Here is a 16514-nt window from a genome sequence, read left to right as displayed (position 1 = left end):
TTAAAAAGACATCCAATCTCCTGCTCTGGCTCATCCGAGACATCGCACAAAATTAGTGCCAAAGAGGGAAGGAAATGGATCCCCGACAAAGTTTACAATTTGCCCTTTGACTGACTGGGTCCATAAATATGTTCATTTTCCGTCTTTAGTGTAATAAGGCATAAAATCACTGCAGAACTCTCATTTAGATTTTCTGTTGTGCGAAACAAATGCATGGCTGAGTTGAAAGATGACCAGTGTCTACCGGAGAAGAGCTGACATGCAAAGAAGTAGTGAGTGATTATTGAATAATATGTTGTTGATCTGATCATTTCAATGTTCACCATTTATCAATAAACATGATGTATGATCGTATTTTGATAAAGCAAAATTCATTCTCCTACAATGGATGGCTCCTAATGTATCTGTACACATCTGTAAGGGGGCAGACAACACAAGCTGAGCACCCATTTTAGAACAAAGTGATCTTAACTGTAAATGGTCTATATAGTCACTTGGCCATCCTTGTGATTTGATCAGAACAACATGGTCACCCAGTACTGTACCACAGCATAGGGACCGCTCACATATTACATAACACACATGGAGTTGGGTGGAAGATTGGCCAGAATTATGGAATGTGGTGGGGATAGGGTGGGAGTTGTCAAAAAATTGGAAATGTGTTATGAAAAATCTGGAGGGTCCCTTACACCAGATGTTGTACATCTCAGAAATGACTTGGACATTAAGAAAATGTAGAAGTGCCTCATGCCCGAGACCCTATGTTCTGGTCAGGCTCTTACCTTACTGCGTGAGGAACAACGACAGCATGCAGCCCAGGTGTAGGCCAGGCCACGCCACAGTAATATAAGCAGTAAGCCTCCAAAAAATGTGACGAGGGACGATGCAAGGAAGGCCCACCACATCCGCGGTCGCTGTTCGCATGAGACACCCACCCCAGGTGGCAGATACCGTTGGGCAGCCGGGAAACCAGGTGCCGCATAAGGAGATGAACCAAGCTCTTCAGCTAGGGCCATCGTGAGCTTTTATAGTGGAAAATGAACTAAGAGATGGGTAATGAGGGCTCAGAGTCTGAAGATTGAGGATCAGGTCTGGTGTCATGGGCTGACACTAAACAACGAAGAACCGGACACTCCTGAAAGAAAAATGGGAGAAAAGAAGAAATAATTGAAAAACCATGAAAAAAAACCAAGAAATCATTAATATTGCCAGACAATCACTTCTCACTGAAGTGTCTCAACAAAATAACTTGGCAATGTCGGGAGCATAATTAGTTCAAAGAAAGTATTACGCAATGTGTCATTGGTCATGGGGTATGCAATGACTGTCTACGTTTCTTTATCCGACACAGTGAGCTTCTGTGTATTTCCTCACCATAAATTCTTACGCAGAATTTTTTTTTTTGATTGTTGTAGAAAAAACAGCTGTTCACCACCACCTCTTATCCTCCCCCATCCAAACCCTTGATCTTTTCTACCCCCGTTAATTCACCCCAGATACACTTTTTTGAAATACCGACTTCTTTCCTGGAAGTCCTAGCAGTGTCCATTTGTTTTATACCCCCCCCCCCCCACCCCCTCATTCCCCTGCCCCCTCTCCCTCACACAGATCTCTCGATGTCCCTGTTCTCCACTGTTGTACTTGTGTGTTTCCCTCTCTCTCCCAATCTTGTCTCCCGCTCCCTTTATGACATGTTTTAAGTGGCCGTTTATGTTTTATTTGTGATTAATGTTAGCTCTTACACGAGCCTCGATCTTGTATACAAAAAAAAAGCCTTGAAAATGTGAAAGCAATTAATCTGTCAGCACACTTCATGTGAATGTCTCATCTGCCACATGAATTTTTCACCATTTATTACCAATCTTACTCATATAAATTTGAAGAAAATTTTCCAAAAACAATAAACATGCCACAGCTGTTTTTTTTTTATCGAATCACTGCAGTACAAGTAAGAAGTTATATCCAATGTGTGTGTGTGTATATATATATATATATATCCAGAGCCTTCAGAAAGTATTCACACCCCTTGACTTTTTCACATTTTGCTGTGCTACAGCGTCAATTTAAAATAAATTAAATTGAGATTTTTTTTGTCAATGTTCTACACATAATATTAATGTCAAGGTGGAATTTTATTTTTTTCATTTCTTACAAACATCTCTACCGAGTGCTGTTCTACTTGAATTAATTACTTAGCTACAGCATATAAATGTAACATCTACATGTCCCATTTTAAGGTGTGGTTGGGGGCTGTGTCTGGAGTGGTGTCATTTTGCCTTTCATGTGGTAATATGTTAATATTCATGATCTCAGGTTTTCGGTACCGTGTGCAACCGGAAGTGACTAGAGGGGTGAGGTTGGTCACGTGGGTTAATAAAGAATGGACATGGATTCCGACGGTCTTGGACGTCTTTTCCTTAGACACTAAATGTCCTCCCTTGATGAGGACTATCATTCTTCCTATATTCTCTAAAAATATTCTCCCATTTTGAGGTAAAAAAAAAAGAAGAGAAGAACCCCGTAGAATGGGCTGAAATAGAGCACATTTTGTCCAAAAAAATTAAAAGAACTCCCTGAATGGTCTCATCGTTTTAATACTTCACATGCATTGTGATATAATTTCACACTCATACATGTGTTAGTCTGACAAATGCCCCATTGTATTTTTCAATAAATTCTGGAACACGCAATTAAAACATAACTGCACACTAAATATCGAACAATGCTTTTAACAAAGTGAAACAAGAATGGCCGCAACTTGCAACAAAATCTGGTAACAAGCCGATTGGGAAACACACATTTAAAGCACTCTTAAAAGATGAACAGTGCGATATGGAAACACGCATTTAAAGTACTCTTAAAAGATGAACAGTGCAATATGGAAACACGCATTTAAAGTACTCTTAAAAGATGAACAGTGCGATATGGAAACACACATTTAATGCATTATAAAACAAAATTCACAACACCTCTCACCATGTTAGCTTCCGCCACGGTTATATCAGAACGAGCTGATTCGGCACACGGTCACGAATTGCTTAACCAGTTAACCCCGATATAGAGCCGTTCAAAAATTACGTATCGCTATTTTGAAAACTACACGTTTTGGCCATGACAGTATAGTTAGCAATATATTTATATTTTTTGTAATTTGCATAACATAACGCTTGATTACCATTATTTGTCTCAGTGCTATGGTTGATGGAGTCAAGTGACAGATGTGGGTGTGGTCCAGCAACTGTCCGACAAATGGGTGCACATTTCAAAAATCGACTCCTAACAAGAACTCCAACAGCAATGCTAGACGTGCGACATGTCGCAGGTAAAAATACATATTTTACAGTTCATGAAAGGTATATTTAGCGTTTTGGTTGAAGTTGTTTATTTTGTTGTTTGAGATTTTTTTTTAAACATGGTTTTATGTTAAAGGCTTGTGGAAGAGCTGCGCAGCACAAATCATACACACACTCCGACAAGTATATGAAACAACACCGGCCTTGACCTCAAATAAAACCACTGACCTTTGGGAAAGTGATCCAACTTCTCAGTACACTCTGGGTATATGCCAACTTCATGACGTCACTTTTCTCTCCACAATCAATGGGGAAATGAAGGAGAAATGCCCCTTCCTCTACCCTCCCCTACATTGGATGCCAACTCTCAGGGGTTATCGGAGCTCTATCCCATAAATGCTGATTATCAAAATGAGCACGTAACAGTTTTTATTAAAGTCTTTGATATCACTCGATCATGGTGTGCTGACCTCCCAGATTCAGAGCGGACGCACTAATCACAATCCCACTGAGTCTGGTATTATTTTAAATATTGCTAATGATTAATTTACCAATCCTACCAAGCAATTGAGTAAATAGATGCTTTGGCATGCATAACCATACGTATTTAGAAGCTTTAATTTCCATCAACAGTTTTTCCCATCTGAACGATACCAAAATAAATTCAAATTCCAGCACAATGTAATTAATTTGTCGCAGCAAACTTTGCACTTTTTCCACATTACCTCTGTTAGAGAATGCAATCCAATTACCAGCATTCCACAACAGTGTAACATCATTGCAATAATGTGTTGATTGCACTTTGAAGGTATTAGCTCTATCACATCTTTATAACTATGACCTATTTTATATGATATTTCAAATAACATCTCAAATTTCAACCAAATGTACAGATTTGGATTCCATGGTGAATTGGTACAATTCTTAGCTTTGTGCTCACTGTTTGTCTCCTGGTTTTATAACCCCATGCACGCAAAGTGAAAAGCGGGGTCAAGCAATTGGTTCACTTCTGTCTGTCTATCTACAAATGTCAGTTTATGATCGAGGAACAACTTAATTTCAATTGAGTGTTATATTTTGAATACGAATCGGAACCAGAACCTGTAGTTTGTTTTTCTAAGTTTTTTTTAAGGACACCATAACAGGTGTCCTGTTAACAAACAGGGACAATGTCCATCCCTACTATCTTCCAGTGTATCATTCATTTTGTGAGGTTTCCATACAATGTACATGCCCAACCTAACTCCATGTCCTCATTTTAATTTCCTCCATTATATTTTCCTCCTTTCCTTTCTATTACCAAGTCCCACTTGATTTTCAGTCCCACTTGCAGGGCTTGCTCCTGTAGCCTATTTACTTTTTCTTGTATTTTTTTTTATGTTGAAGGCTCCAGTCACGGACTATATAGTCCTCATCAAGGCCAAGCCTTAAATAAAAGAGCTGCATTGATAGAAAAGTGTAGAAAGAGAGTTTTTGAGGAAGTAAAAAAAATCTGCTTTTTGAAAAGGGGAAGTTTCCAAGTGTTTCGAAAATATATGGGAAGGTAAAGAGTTCCAGAGTTTGGTATTGGAGGGGAAGAAACAAACATCATAACAGCCAAGCCTTGAGTTGCCAATGGCCACACAATAATCATGTGATGCAGTGGCTTGTCCAGTATTCTGTGGTCTCGCTAATAGTGGAGGTACAGCAAGTTCTTGAGAGCATAAACCGAAGCAATATCAGTAGAAAAGAGAAAGAGACATAGGCATATAGTTTGACTCCTCAATTTGGGGGGCAAGGGATTAATATTAATAATGGGTCTGACTTCCAAAATTACCGTTTGTTAGTGTAGTTGCAGTGTACGTGAAATCACTAATACAGATTATGTTCATTATTGTTACTCACGTTTAAATACGGGATGTTTTCATCTTAATTGTAAACTAATGAAAAAAATTAAGGTGGGGGCATTGCCCCGCCGCCCCCTCCCCTCCCAAACTCCGCCGGTGGAAAGAGAGGCAACTTTGTGGCATAGTTCGAGCGGCTCGAGTTTTGAGGTCAGATTGGGAGAGTTGGATAAGTCGGATTACTTTGGATTCAATTATGTCCAGTAAATATGTGGAGCTAGAACCTCCCCAGATGTGAGAGCAGTACTCGAGACAAGGACGAATCAATCCTTTATTTCGTTGAAGTAACTGTTGAGAGGAGAAGAATCTTCGACATCTGAACAGGACTCCTCGTTTCTGAGAGGCAGACTTAGCTATTTGCATAATGTGTGGATTCCAGGGCAAATTTGATGTTATGGTAATACCTAGTAGGTTTAGTGTATCACAAGGTGCAATTGTGGAGCTTTCAAAGAAGATTGAAGAGTTGAGAGGAGTTTTAGAGAGAGAGAGAGAGAGAGAGAGACTTTGACTTTTAAACTCTTTTTATTATAAAAGTATAAAACAAGAGTACCACCAAAAGCAATTCATCCAGGAAAATCAGTAAAATCATAGCAATCCCGGAAGGAAAAAACAATCGGTGCACTGCAAACCAAGCGACAGAAAAGGTGCAAATACCAAAAAAAACACGAGGAGAAAATCTAGGCATAATTTCTAAACTAGGCATAATTTTATATGTACAAATTTACAATCGCATCTGCAACCCTGAGGAGAGACTTAAGAAAGAAAGAGTAGGTCAAGACCAGGGGGAGAAAAACGCCGGCAAGGAGAAGCATGGAACAGTGTATAAGAAACACCCGCACTGTATTATACAGAAATTAACAATTTGTTATCTTGGACCTCACAAATCCCTCCAACACACAAGGTCGCAACAAAATTTGCAAGGTCGTTTGCAGTTTGGACACAGCCAAATTCAAGCTTGAGCCTTGCTGACACCAACGAACTAAAAAACACCATAATACTGCATTCCTGCATGGGTCTGCCGCCCAGCTTCGCCTTCCGCGACAGGTATACGGCCAGTTTAGCGGTAGCGGTTAGGAACCCGAATACAATAGATGTGGTTCCCTTTTTGGGAGGAAAGCCAAAGATGTAGGCTTTCAAAGAAAAGGTAACATGCAATCTATGGGAAATAAAATTTAACCAATGAAACAAAGGGGAAAGTCTTTCACAATTAATGAAAGCATGAAACAAATCTTCCCTCACCGGACAAAAGGGGCAACAGCCGGAAATGGGGGGAAAAAAACGAATGACAGCATTGGAAGGAACAATCCAGTGGGCCAAATGCCACTGAAGGTCACCTGTTCTTTTAGAAATAAGTCCAGCATACATTGTATCCCATAAAGGCTCAGAGGGGGGACCGGGAGGCAAGAGTCCTTTCCACCGGGTAACCCCAGCTAGAGGTGGGTCCCCAAGAAGAAGTTTCACACAAGACCTATAAATACTCTTGCTGCTCATAGCATGGAAGGGGGGTGACCCTGCGCTCATGGGGGGCAGCTTGTTTGGGGTAAAAGCGACACCTAATTTTGGGACTGTGGGCTCAACCTCTGCGTCCTGCGTCCAATGTAGGCCTAGCTGGTGGCCCCTTCGGATCACCGCTCTTAGTATGTTCCCGATTTGCCTCCTGGACCGAACACCTGTTAGGTCCGCCAGCTCGTTCGCAGGCTTCCATCCCTGTCCAGAGTCGTGCCGGAGATGACACACTTTCAGGATGTTGGCCACTATAAAATGCTGGCAGAAGTCGCGACTCCTCGGGATATCGGGGAAAAGTGGGTTGAAAAATAAAGGCTCGTGTGCATACATGTTAGTGCCATACGAGTCTGTTTGGCGACTTATCGAAATGCCCTGCCAGGCATTCAAGAGGCTCTGATAAAAGACTGGGAGCAGAGATGTATCGACGTGTTGAAGGTTGGTCAGGAAAAGTTCCTGTCCGTATCCGAGCCTCCCAGCTCGTTGAAGAATGGAGCAGGCTAAGGGCGTTCCTGGTAGGTGTTCTGCATAAAGCAAGCGTTGGATGGAGTGGAGCCGGAAGGCCAACAGGCGGCATTTCACATCGACTAGGCCATGACCACCCTCGGCCGAGGGACAACATATGGCGCTGGGTCGAAGCCAGTGGTAGCCTCCCCAAAAAAAATCCACCAGTTTCCTCTGGATAGCTTGGAGCAAAACCTCCGGTGGTTGCAGGCAGATGAACCGGTGCCACAAAAGGGTAGTGACGAGGTTGTTGACAACTAGCGCACGACCCTTATAGGAAAGGTGGGGTAGAGCTCTTTTCCATCGGCTCAAACGCCCATCTACCTGGTCAATGATCCTGTCCCAATTGTTCTGGGCATACTGAGGAGGACCGAGGAAGACGCCCAAATACTTGATGCCATCGTTTGCCCACACTAGCTCTGCAGGAAGGGGAGGTGGTGGTAATAACGGTGGCATAGGTAAGTCATTTTTTGGAAAGGGGATCCACAGAGCCTTGCTTTTCCCCCAATTACACCTTAATGATGAGGCAAGGTTGAAGTCCGACAAACACTTTGCCATGGCGTCACTGTCGCATTTTCTTTTTATAATGACACAAAGGTCGTCGGCATAAGCTGACAGGGTCAAAGGTGGGTGTCCTGGAGAAAGAACAAGTCCAGGGATATCCTTTCTGAGGGCGATTAAGAGGGGCTCCAAGGCGAGGGCAAATAATAGACCTGAAAGTGGACAACCTTGCCTTACCCCTCTCTGAACCTTTATGGGTGGGCAAAATTCGTTGTTAACTTTGATCAAGCTGGAGATGTTTGCATATAACAAAGCTATGTAGGCTCTAAAATTAGTGCCAAGCCCGCAAGCTTGTAACACATGACACAAAAACTCATGATCAATGCTATCAAAGGCCTTTGCAAGGTCAAGAAACACCAATCCAAAATCCTCTTTGACACATTTACCAGTTAACAAATCTCTGACTAGGAATATGTTGTCATAGATGGATCTGCCAGGGATGCCGCAACTTTGATCAGGTGACACCAGGTCCCCAATAACTGTCTTCAACCGGTTCGCAAGGACCTTGGAAAACAGTTTGTAATCCGTGCACAACAAAGAGATCGGACGCCAGTTTGACAGGTGTCGGAGATCGCCAGTCTTGGGTAGCAGGCAGAGTACTGCTCTTCTAAAACTGAGCGGTAATTCCCTGGATAAAAGAGATGCATCCAGAACATTGAGCAGCTCTGGGCCCAAAATGTCCCAGAATGCCGAAAGAAATTCGGCCGGTAGGCCATCGACACCAGGTAAACTGGACTATGTTGGGGTGATGCAATCGCCAAACATCCAGTAGACCGGCCGTCTTAAAGAAACGGGATAGGTCCGCATGGGACTCGGGGTGGGGTTCTGCAGAGTTTCTATCCTTCGAAGGGTCAAAGGTGCAATTAAAGTCACCACCAATGCACACACATTGGTCGAGATCAACTGATTTCAGGTGGTTTACCATGGAGGTGAAGAAGGCCTTTCGGTCCCTGCTCTCACTAGGTGCGTACACATTGAAAATGGTACAGCGGAAGTTTTGATGTGCAAGCTGAAGGGAAATAAGCCGGCCTTTTATGACTTCCTGAAAATGACAAGACTCAAAAGCTAGACCTGGCTTTAGAAAAACCCAACCCCAGCAGATGAGGCTGACAGATTGCTAAAATAGCATTGCCCTTTGAAAGTTTGGCACCAGTCATGTTCCACGTTAGGGGTGATGTGGGTCTCTTGTAGTAAAAGAACATTTGCCTTTTTACGGTCAAACAAGTTTTTGACTTGGGCCTGACGGAGGTGACTTGCACCCCCACCATTCATGTTTAAGGTCGCAAAGGAAATGTTTTTCATTCCGTGGTAATGAAATCGCCCTGTGCTTGGGAACACTCCGTACCTGCTCGGGTAACAAACTTTCTTAACCTGTGGAATTGAGATTTCGTCAAGTCAAAATCCTCACGCGCTTTGATTATTGACTTTGCGGTGCAAATGAATGCAGCCAAGTCAGGGAAATAGTCTTTAATGACAATGTTGCGGTGACGATACGTTTCGTTAAGGAAGGTAAGAATGAGTTGAGGGGATACCTGCGAATGACCTGTCATCGCTTGTGACAGCGCGGTTGCCTCAATGTCATCTTCGGACTCAGACACGTCAGATAAAATGTCGTCAGGATCTGGGGTATTACCCGCTGCCCCCGCGGTCTTGTCTGGAGGCACCTTCACAAGTTTCCCAAGGTGTTCCCGAGAGCACTCGTTAACACTTTGGTGGATATTTGTATCTGGGGTCGGAGCTTAGGTTTGAGATCCCAGCAAACTCAGATTTACCGGCCCCGTTTGTACAGTGGGAATGTTTATTGAATCCTTAGTCTGCTCGGTATTTAAAGGGGGGACAAGCGGAAAAACATTTCCCAGCTCGGAAATGGTAATACTTTCACTGGAGGTTTCGCACTCGGAAACTTCCAGGTGAGAGGTACAAATTTTATTTTTCGGCTCATTTACATAATGAGACTCGCTGGTGTCATTGACAACGGTATTCATGTACTCAGTTAGTGAGGGAATGTCAGAGGGACACTCGGACACATGTGCACCGGAAATGGTGCCACCCATGACCGCCTTCTTTGCAGCACCAGCGAAATTGCTTGGCGCTGGTGCTCTTCGCTTTTTAGCATACACTATGGATTCTTCGTTCATGGGTTCAGGAAAGGGGGCAATGCTAGTTGTGTCAGTCACATCGGTGGGTGTCATCACATTGGAATCGGAAAGCACCGGTGTGACAGACGACTCAGTCGGGGTGTCAGAAGGTACGGTCGGGGTGTCAGAAGGTACGGTCGGGGTGTCAGAAGGTACGGTCGGGGTGTCAGAAGGTACGGTCGGGGTGTCAGAAGGTACGGTCTGGGTGTCAGAAGGTACGGTCGGGGTGTCAGAAGGTACGGTCGGGGTGTCAGAAGGTACGGTCGGGGTGTCAGAAGGTACGGTCGGGGTGTCAGAAGGAACGGTCGGGGCGTCCGAAGGTGCGGTCGGGGTGTCAGAGGGTACGGTCCAGGTGACGGAAGGTACGGTAGGGGTGACAGGAGATACGGTCCGGGTGACGGAAGGTACGGTAGGGATGACAGGAGATACGGTCCGGGTGACGGAAGGTACGGTAGGGGTAACATGAGATACGGTCCGGGTGTCAGCGAGCATGGTCGGGGTGTCAGAAGGCGCGGTGGAGGGATTGGCCTTTTTACAAACCCTTTCGTTATGTCCCGGTTCACCACACTTCGGACAAGAGGCCCTAGGACAGAATCTTTTAACGTGTCCGAATTCTCCACAATTAAAGCAAGTTAAGGAGGCTGAGGAAGCATACATGTGGTATTCCCGATCATCCAACGATACTTTAAAGGATATATTTAAACCTGTATCGGCTCCGCGATCCGGGAGAATCAAGTAGACCTGCCTCCTAAAGCTCATTACGTGTTTAACACGATCGCTGCGACACCCAGCGGAATCATTGAGATTCGGGAAACAATTTTACCATAACGAGACAGAACGGATAGGAGTTTCTCGCCTGGCATAAATGGTGGAACGTTGGATTTTGTTATCTTGGTCGCCGGCGTATCCATAGGGGATACCGTAATATAATGACCCCCTTTTATGGTTAGACCGGTACTAACGACGTCATGAACGAGTTTTTCTTCTGACACGAAGACAACAAATTTCTGGTTCATTCGTGATGCTGCACAAACATTACCGTCACCTATGATGGATCCCACGGCAAGGATAATGTCCTCAGTAGGAGCTCCTTCGGGCGGAACACATGCGAATGCATGCTTACGCATTAAATTTTCGAACGCCTCGTAACGAGAGCGTGTATTCGCCATACCAGCGAAATCCCCCCCACCCCCCCCCCCCCCCCTTGTCCGAACCGGACAAGAAGGTATCAAACCTAAATAATCGAACTAAAGTAAATAATAAACGTGCATTATAAGCACAAAAATGGCTTACAAAGCGTCGTCAAAGCCAGTAGGCCGCACCCAAAATGGGCTCGCTCTCAATCCTCTCTCTCTCGAAGACAAGGGTGCAGAACGGATGAAAACACAATGCCGAAGCACACAGGATGGAAAAGGAGAGGGAGGGGGGGGCAGGGGAGGGCAGGAGAGGGGGGGGAAACTCACAACGGACTCACCAAAACACCGAGCAGTTGCTCACAGCCGCCATGATGCTACACCCAACGCACCGACAGCCGATAGGTGGCGAGAGAGAGAGAGAGAGAGAGAGAGAGAGAGAGACTTTTGAAGCTCTTTTATTATAAAGGTAAGAAAACCATACAAGTCATGCAAATAATAAAGTCACCACAATTCAAAACATGTGCAGCCAAACAACAACAATAAAAACACCAAGCACTAAAATAAAAAACTTTACAAACCATGATCAAGTTTACAAAACCCACCCTTTGCACACCATTTTTCCACAAAGGTTTGTAAATCATCTTTCATTTGGCAAAAAGAAAATTCCAAGCGTAACCTTGCCATGACTAGAGCCTTAAACACAATTACCACATCACATAAAATATCAGCATTTGCCAGGAGCTTTGCTTTTCTTGTTTTGTAGATTGCTAATTTACCAATAGAAATTAAGAAATTAGCAAGAGCAGTCTCAAAGCGTTTTTTTATAACTAAGTGGTGTTCCAAAGATAAAAACACGTGTAGAAAAAGAAAAGTTCATACGATTAAAAAAAGTTGATAAAAAACCAAAGAAGGGAGAGAGTCTTGCACAATCTACGTAAGCATGGAAAAGGTCTTCAGAAATCATACAAAAGGGGCATTCCACTGAATTATCCTCATTAAAACGATGTAATAAAACATTGGAGGGCAACACCATATGGGCGAGTCTCCAAGCAATATCACCAGTCCTTTTAACAATCGGTGAAACATACATTGCAGACCATTGCGGATGGGAGGGAGACCCAGAAGGCAGTTTCTCTTTCCATCGAGCCCCAAAAGAAAGAGGCTGTAACAAGGGAAACCGAACTGAGATACACAAACGATACAGTCTCTTTTTATCCTTGCTGGAAAGTGGCGATGAGGATAGCAAGATAGATGTTGTGGCACTATCAGCTGGCAGGCTAGAGCCAGCACAGATCTGTGGTGGTGTATGGTGGTCACCAATGTTGGCGGTTGAGCTCAGGCCCAGGTGCCTAAAAACACACAGGATTTCCTGTAGGACCTTGGCTACGCTCCTCAAAGATCTGATGCCAGTTCTTACTTGAAGATGTCCTGCGGAGAACCAACTGTTCCTGTTACAGTCACGAAGGTCCCGAGTCGTTTTCGCCAGCACTCACAAAACGTTGCACAAAGGCACATGAGTGAGGAATAGCAGGAAAGAGGGCATTGTAGAAAAGGGGTTCCCGGAGGAACCTTACACTGTTGTATGTCCCCATTTGCCGAGTTATTGAAATGGACCGCCAGACGTTCAAGACATCTTGGTAAAAGTCAGGGAGCAGCGAAGCATCGACATGTTGCAGCTCCATGAAGAAGAGTTCACAATTGTACCCAAGTATGCCGGCTTGTTTTAGTATACAGTTTGCAGTCGATTTCCAGGGCAAGGCCTCCAGAAATATAAAACGACGAGCTGTAGAGACTCGGAAGGCCATCACCCGACAAAGAATGTCCACAAGCCCATGACCTCCTTCTGCCAGTGGGAGGCAAATAGTCTCTGGCTTTAGCCAGTGTTTGCCATCCCAAAAGAAGTCAAGTAAACATTTTTGGATTGATGACACCAACGTTGCAGGTGGCTGCAAGGCAATCATTTTATGCCATAAGAGAGGGGCCACCAGGTTGTTAATGACCAGGGCATGACCTCGGAAAGACAAGGTCGACAAAATTCCTCTCCATCTGTTTAATTTGTTGCTGATTTTGTGGAGCAAACCATCCCAATTCCTTTTGACAAAGCCTGGGGTTCCAAGGTAAACACCGAGGTATTTCACACCTTCTTTTTCCAATGTCAAATTCATAGGGAGAATTGGAAGGGCAGAAGGTGGCGTACCGCCGACCCAAACTGCTTTGCATTTCGACCAATTAATTTGCGTTGTACATGCTTGAGAGTATACCCGTAGGCACTCAAATAGCAGAGCAATGTCATTACTGCTGCGAACAGCAACACATACATCATCAGCATAGGCCGAAATGATAACGGGATTTTCTGATGGAGTCACTGAAAATCCCATAAGAGAAGATCGTAAACGAATCAAAAGGGGCTCAATGCAAAGAGAGTACAAGATTCCAGATAAGGGACAGCCTTGCCGAATTCCCCTCCCAATCCGCAAAGGTGAACAGAGACCATCATTGATTTTGATCAAGCTAAAAATGTGATTATACAATAAGGATACATATGAAATAAAGGATGCCCCAAAACCAAATTGCTTTAAAATGTGAAACAAATACTCATGATTAACAGAGTCAAAAGCCTTTTCTTGGTCAATAAAAAAGAGACCGGTATGTTGTTGTTGAAATGCACACACATCCCACAGGTCTCGTACCAAAAAAATGTTATCGTGCATAGATCTGTGCATAACACAGTACGATTGATCCTGATGTATAACTGTGCTTAGAACAGTCTTTACACGGTTAGCTAGCGTTTTGGCAAAAATCTTGTAATCTGTGCAGAGAAGAGAGATTGGACGCCAGTTCTGTATCAATTGCAGGTCGTTTTTCTTAGGGATAAGGCAAACAACTGCACGCCGACAACTAAGGGGTAAACAATCCCTCACGCAGACTGTATAAAAACACTGAGTGCAAAGCAGGACCAAGCATGTCCCAAAAGGTTTTATAAAATTCAGCTGGTAACCCATCAAAACCAGGAGCCTTATGATCAGCAAGGCCATCGAGCGCAGTTTTAAGTTCACCGAGAGTAATGTTCTCATCCAAGACATGCCGTTGATGCTCATCTATCTGCGGTAAATTGGTCGTAATATTCTGCATTGCAGGCACATCATTGGGCTTAAAGGAAAACACATTCTCAAAATAAGACCGAACAAAATGAACAATCTCCGTATTATCACTAAGAATATGCCCATCACTAGCCCGAAGACTAAGCATTTGCTGGCTCGCCTTCGTCGTCTTCTCAAACTTAAAGAAATCTTTACAACATGTGTCTGACGACAGTAAACCATTCACTCTCAGCCTGACTAAGGCACCAATACCATTTTCTTGAATTAATTCCTTAAGCAGAGTTTGTTTTTCAAAGAGGAGTTGACACCGTCTTTCATCACTGAGGACCTCAGCACCTTCCTGCAATCGTAGAATTTCTTGTTTCAAGGCATCAATACATAATTGTTTACTTTGAGAGCAATTGGTTTTGTATTGCTGACAGAAAACACGGATCTGCGCTTTAGCATAGTCCCACCACTGACGGAGATTTAGGAAACGATGTTGGAAATACACAACCTTGTCCCAAAAAACCACAAAGGATGATTTAAAGAAAGAATCGCTCAGAAGTGAGGTGTTAAAGGACCAATACAGGGTGCGGCGTTTGAAACGAGGAAAAGAAAAGCACAGTTTTACCAAAGAATGATCAGAGAAGCCTGAAGGGACAATAGCCGTATATGTCACAAGGTTGACAGCAGAGTTAGGAATATAAAATTTATCAAGACGAGCAAGTGAAAGATGATTTAGTAAAACCCGACACCAGCTAAATTGCTGCAGGTTTTGGTGTTGTTGCCGCCATACATCGTTGAGGTCATGCCGCGAAATTATACTGGAAAGAGGCCTACTTGAAGCTGGATGTGGCTCTGCACTGTTCCTATCTAAAGTTGGGTTTAAAGTACAGTTAAAGTCACCCCCTAAGCACAACAACGTATCAGAAGAGAGGTGTCTCAGGAAATTAAAGGACTGATTTAAAAAAGTTCCTCTATCTGTGCTATCGCTTGGAGCATAGACTTTAACAAACATAAATCGTTGCTGATTGTATTCAAGCTCTACAGAGGCTAGATAGCCTGGTACGATTTCCTTAAAGATGGGGGGGGGGGGGGGGGAGACAGACAAACGTGAACTGACAAAAAAAGCAATACCCACACTCACAGAGTCTGTATTACTAAAAAACCAAGTGCCAATCAGCTGTTGCTGCCAATCAGCCATGCAGTCTGCAGTGGCACGAGTTTCTTGCAATAAAAGTACATCAATCTTTTCCCTCCTGGCTAATTGCACAGTTTGGGACCGACGCAGCTGACTGCGCCCACCATTAATGTTCAAGCTTGCTATGTTCATAGAAACATAGGCAGCAACACAGCCATTACAGGTTTAATTCTTTCCTTGCTGTGACAAGGTACCTCTTCAGTCTTTTCAGTGATTGATCAGAAATATGAAGGGCCGCAGATTGTTGTACAACTTCCTGAGCCCCACTAATGAAGGCGTGAGTATCAACTAAGAAATCGCAGATTTTCACGCGCTTTTTACGGTAAGTTTTTTGTAGGAAATCCACGATTTCAGCAGGAGGGACAGAGCCTCCAGAGACATGCTCCGATGAGAAGTCGGCCTCACCATCACTCAGTGAGGCAACGGAAGAACCCCCATCAGAGTCACAATCATTGCATTGAGAGTCCATTGCCGAGGCAACGGGCTCATCGACGCGAAAATCTGAGACTTCAGCACTATCACCCTGCTGACCATGAGCTTGACAAGGCTCAGCTGCCTCAATGGAGGATTCCACAGACAGATCACTAGTTTCAACACACTCACCAGTCCCCACAGAGGGAGGGGTGGCACAATCAACACAAGCTTCAGCAGGGGACACACATGGAGGCTCAACCTCACATGGAGGTTTACCCTCAGAACACTGGAGAGACTCAGGTGCTGTCTGGCCAACACATACATTTTCAGCATTTATCACATTACCCTCAGAGTATTCTGAAGGCGGGGGAGGTTGAGGAATTTCCTCAACTGGAGGAAACTGCTGAGGAGGAGGTCGCGCTCCACCATAACCTTCACTAACCACTTGAGCAAAGGTTGGAGGACCGGCCAAGACCTTATTATCAGGCTCGTTGAGGTCGCTAGAAGATGGGAGGGTTCTTTTCCTGGTTCTCTGTTTGTCTACAATGGGGTTTGCATCAGCACCATCCATACTGTTTACATCATCGACAACGATCTCAGTAGAGCCCTGCTGTTCATCACCATTCAGGCTAGTGACTCTATCTGTGGACTTTTTCGGGCGCGAGTCTTTTAAATGACCATATTGACCACACTCAAAACAAACTAGAGACTCTGTGGAGACAAAGACCCGATAAGTGTGACCTTCGACCTTGAAGGGCAATACCGCATTTAAAGAGGTTACACCACGCAGTAAGATCA

The 16514-nt window shown here is 44.1% G+C and overlaps 1 protein-coding gene across 4 annotated transcripts in view; it reads right to left on the bottom strand.

Annotated features, from left to right (window-relative positions):
* The window catches only part of LOC137432967 (calcium-activated potassium channel subunit alpha-1-like), a 258054-nt gene that overhangs the window by 149007 nt on the left and 92533 nt on the right, over positions 1-16514 (bottom strand). For all 4 annotated transcript variants that reach the window (XM_068125315.2, XM_068125317.2, XM_068125316.2 and 1 more), the window contains exon 2: positions 783-1135. In XM_068125315.2, coding sequence (XP_067981416.2) covers positions 783-1016 — 234 coding nt within the window. In that variant the 5' untranslated portion in view covers positions 1017-1135. The remainder of the gene's footprint in view (positions 1-782; positions 1136-16514) is intronic.

The sequence above is a fragment of the Myxine glutinosa genome, chromosome 8 (genome assembly GCF_964187855.1).
Source record: "Myxine glutinosa chromosome 8, kmMyxGlut1.1, whole genome shotgun sequence".
NCBI classification, from domain to species: domain Eukaryota; kingdom Metazoa; phylum Chordata; class Myxini; order Myxiniformes; family Myxinidae; genus Myxine; species Myxine glutinosa.
The sequence above is the reverse complement of the archived record's forward strand: the minus strand, read 5'-3'. Positions and strand labels throughout refer to the sequence as shown.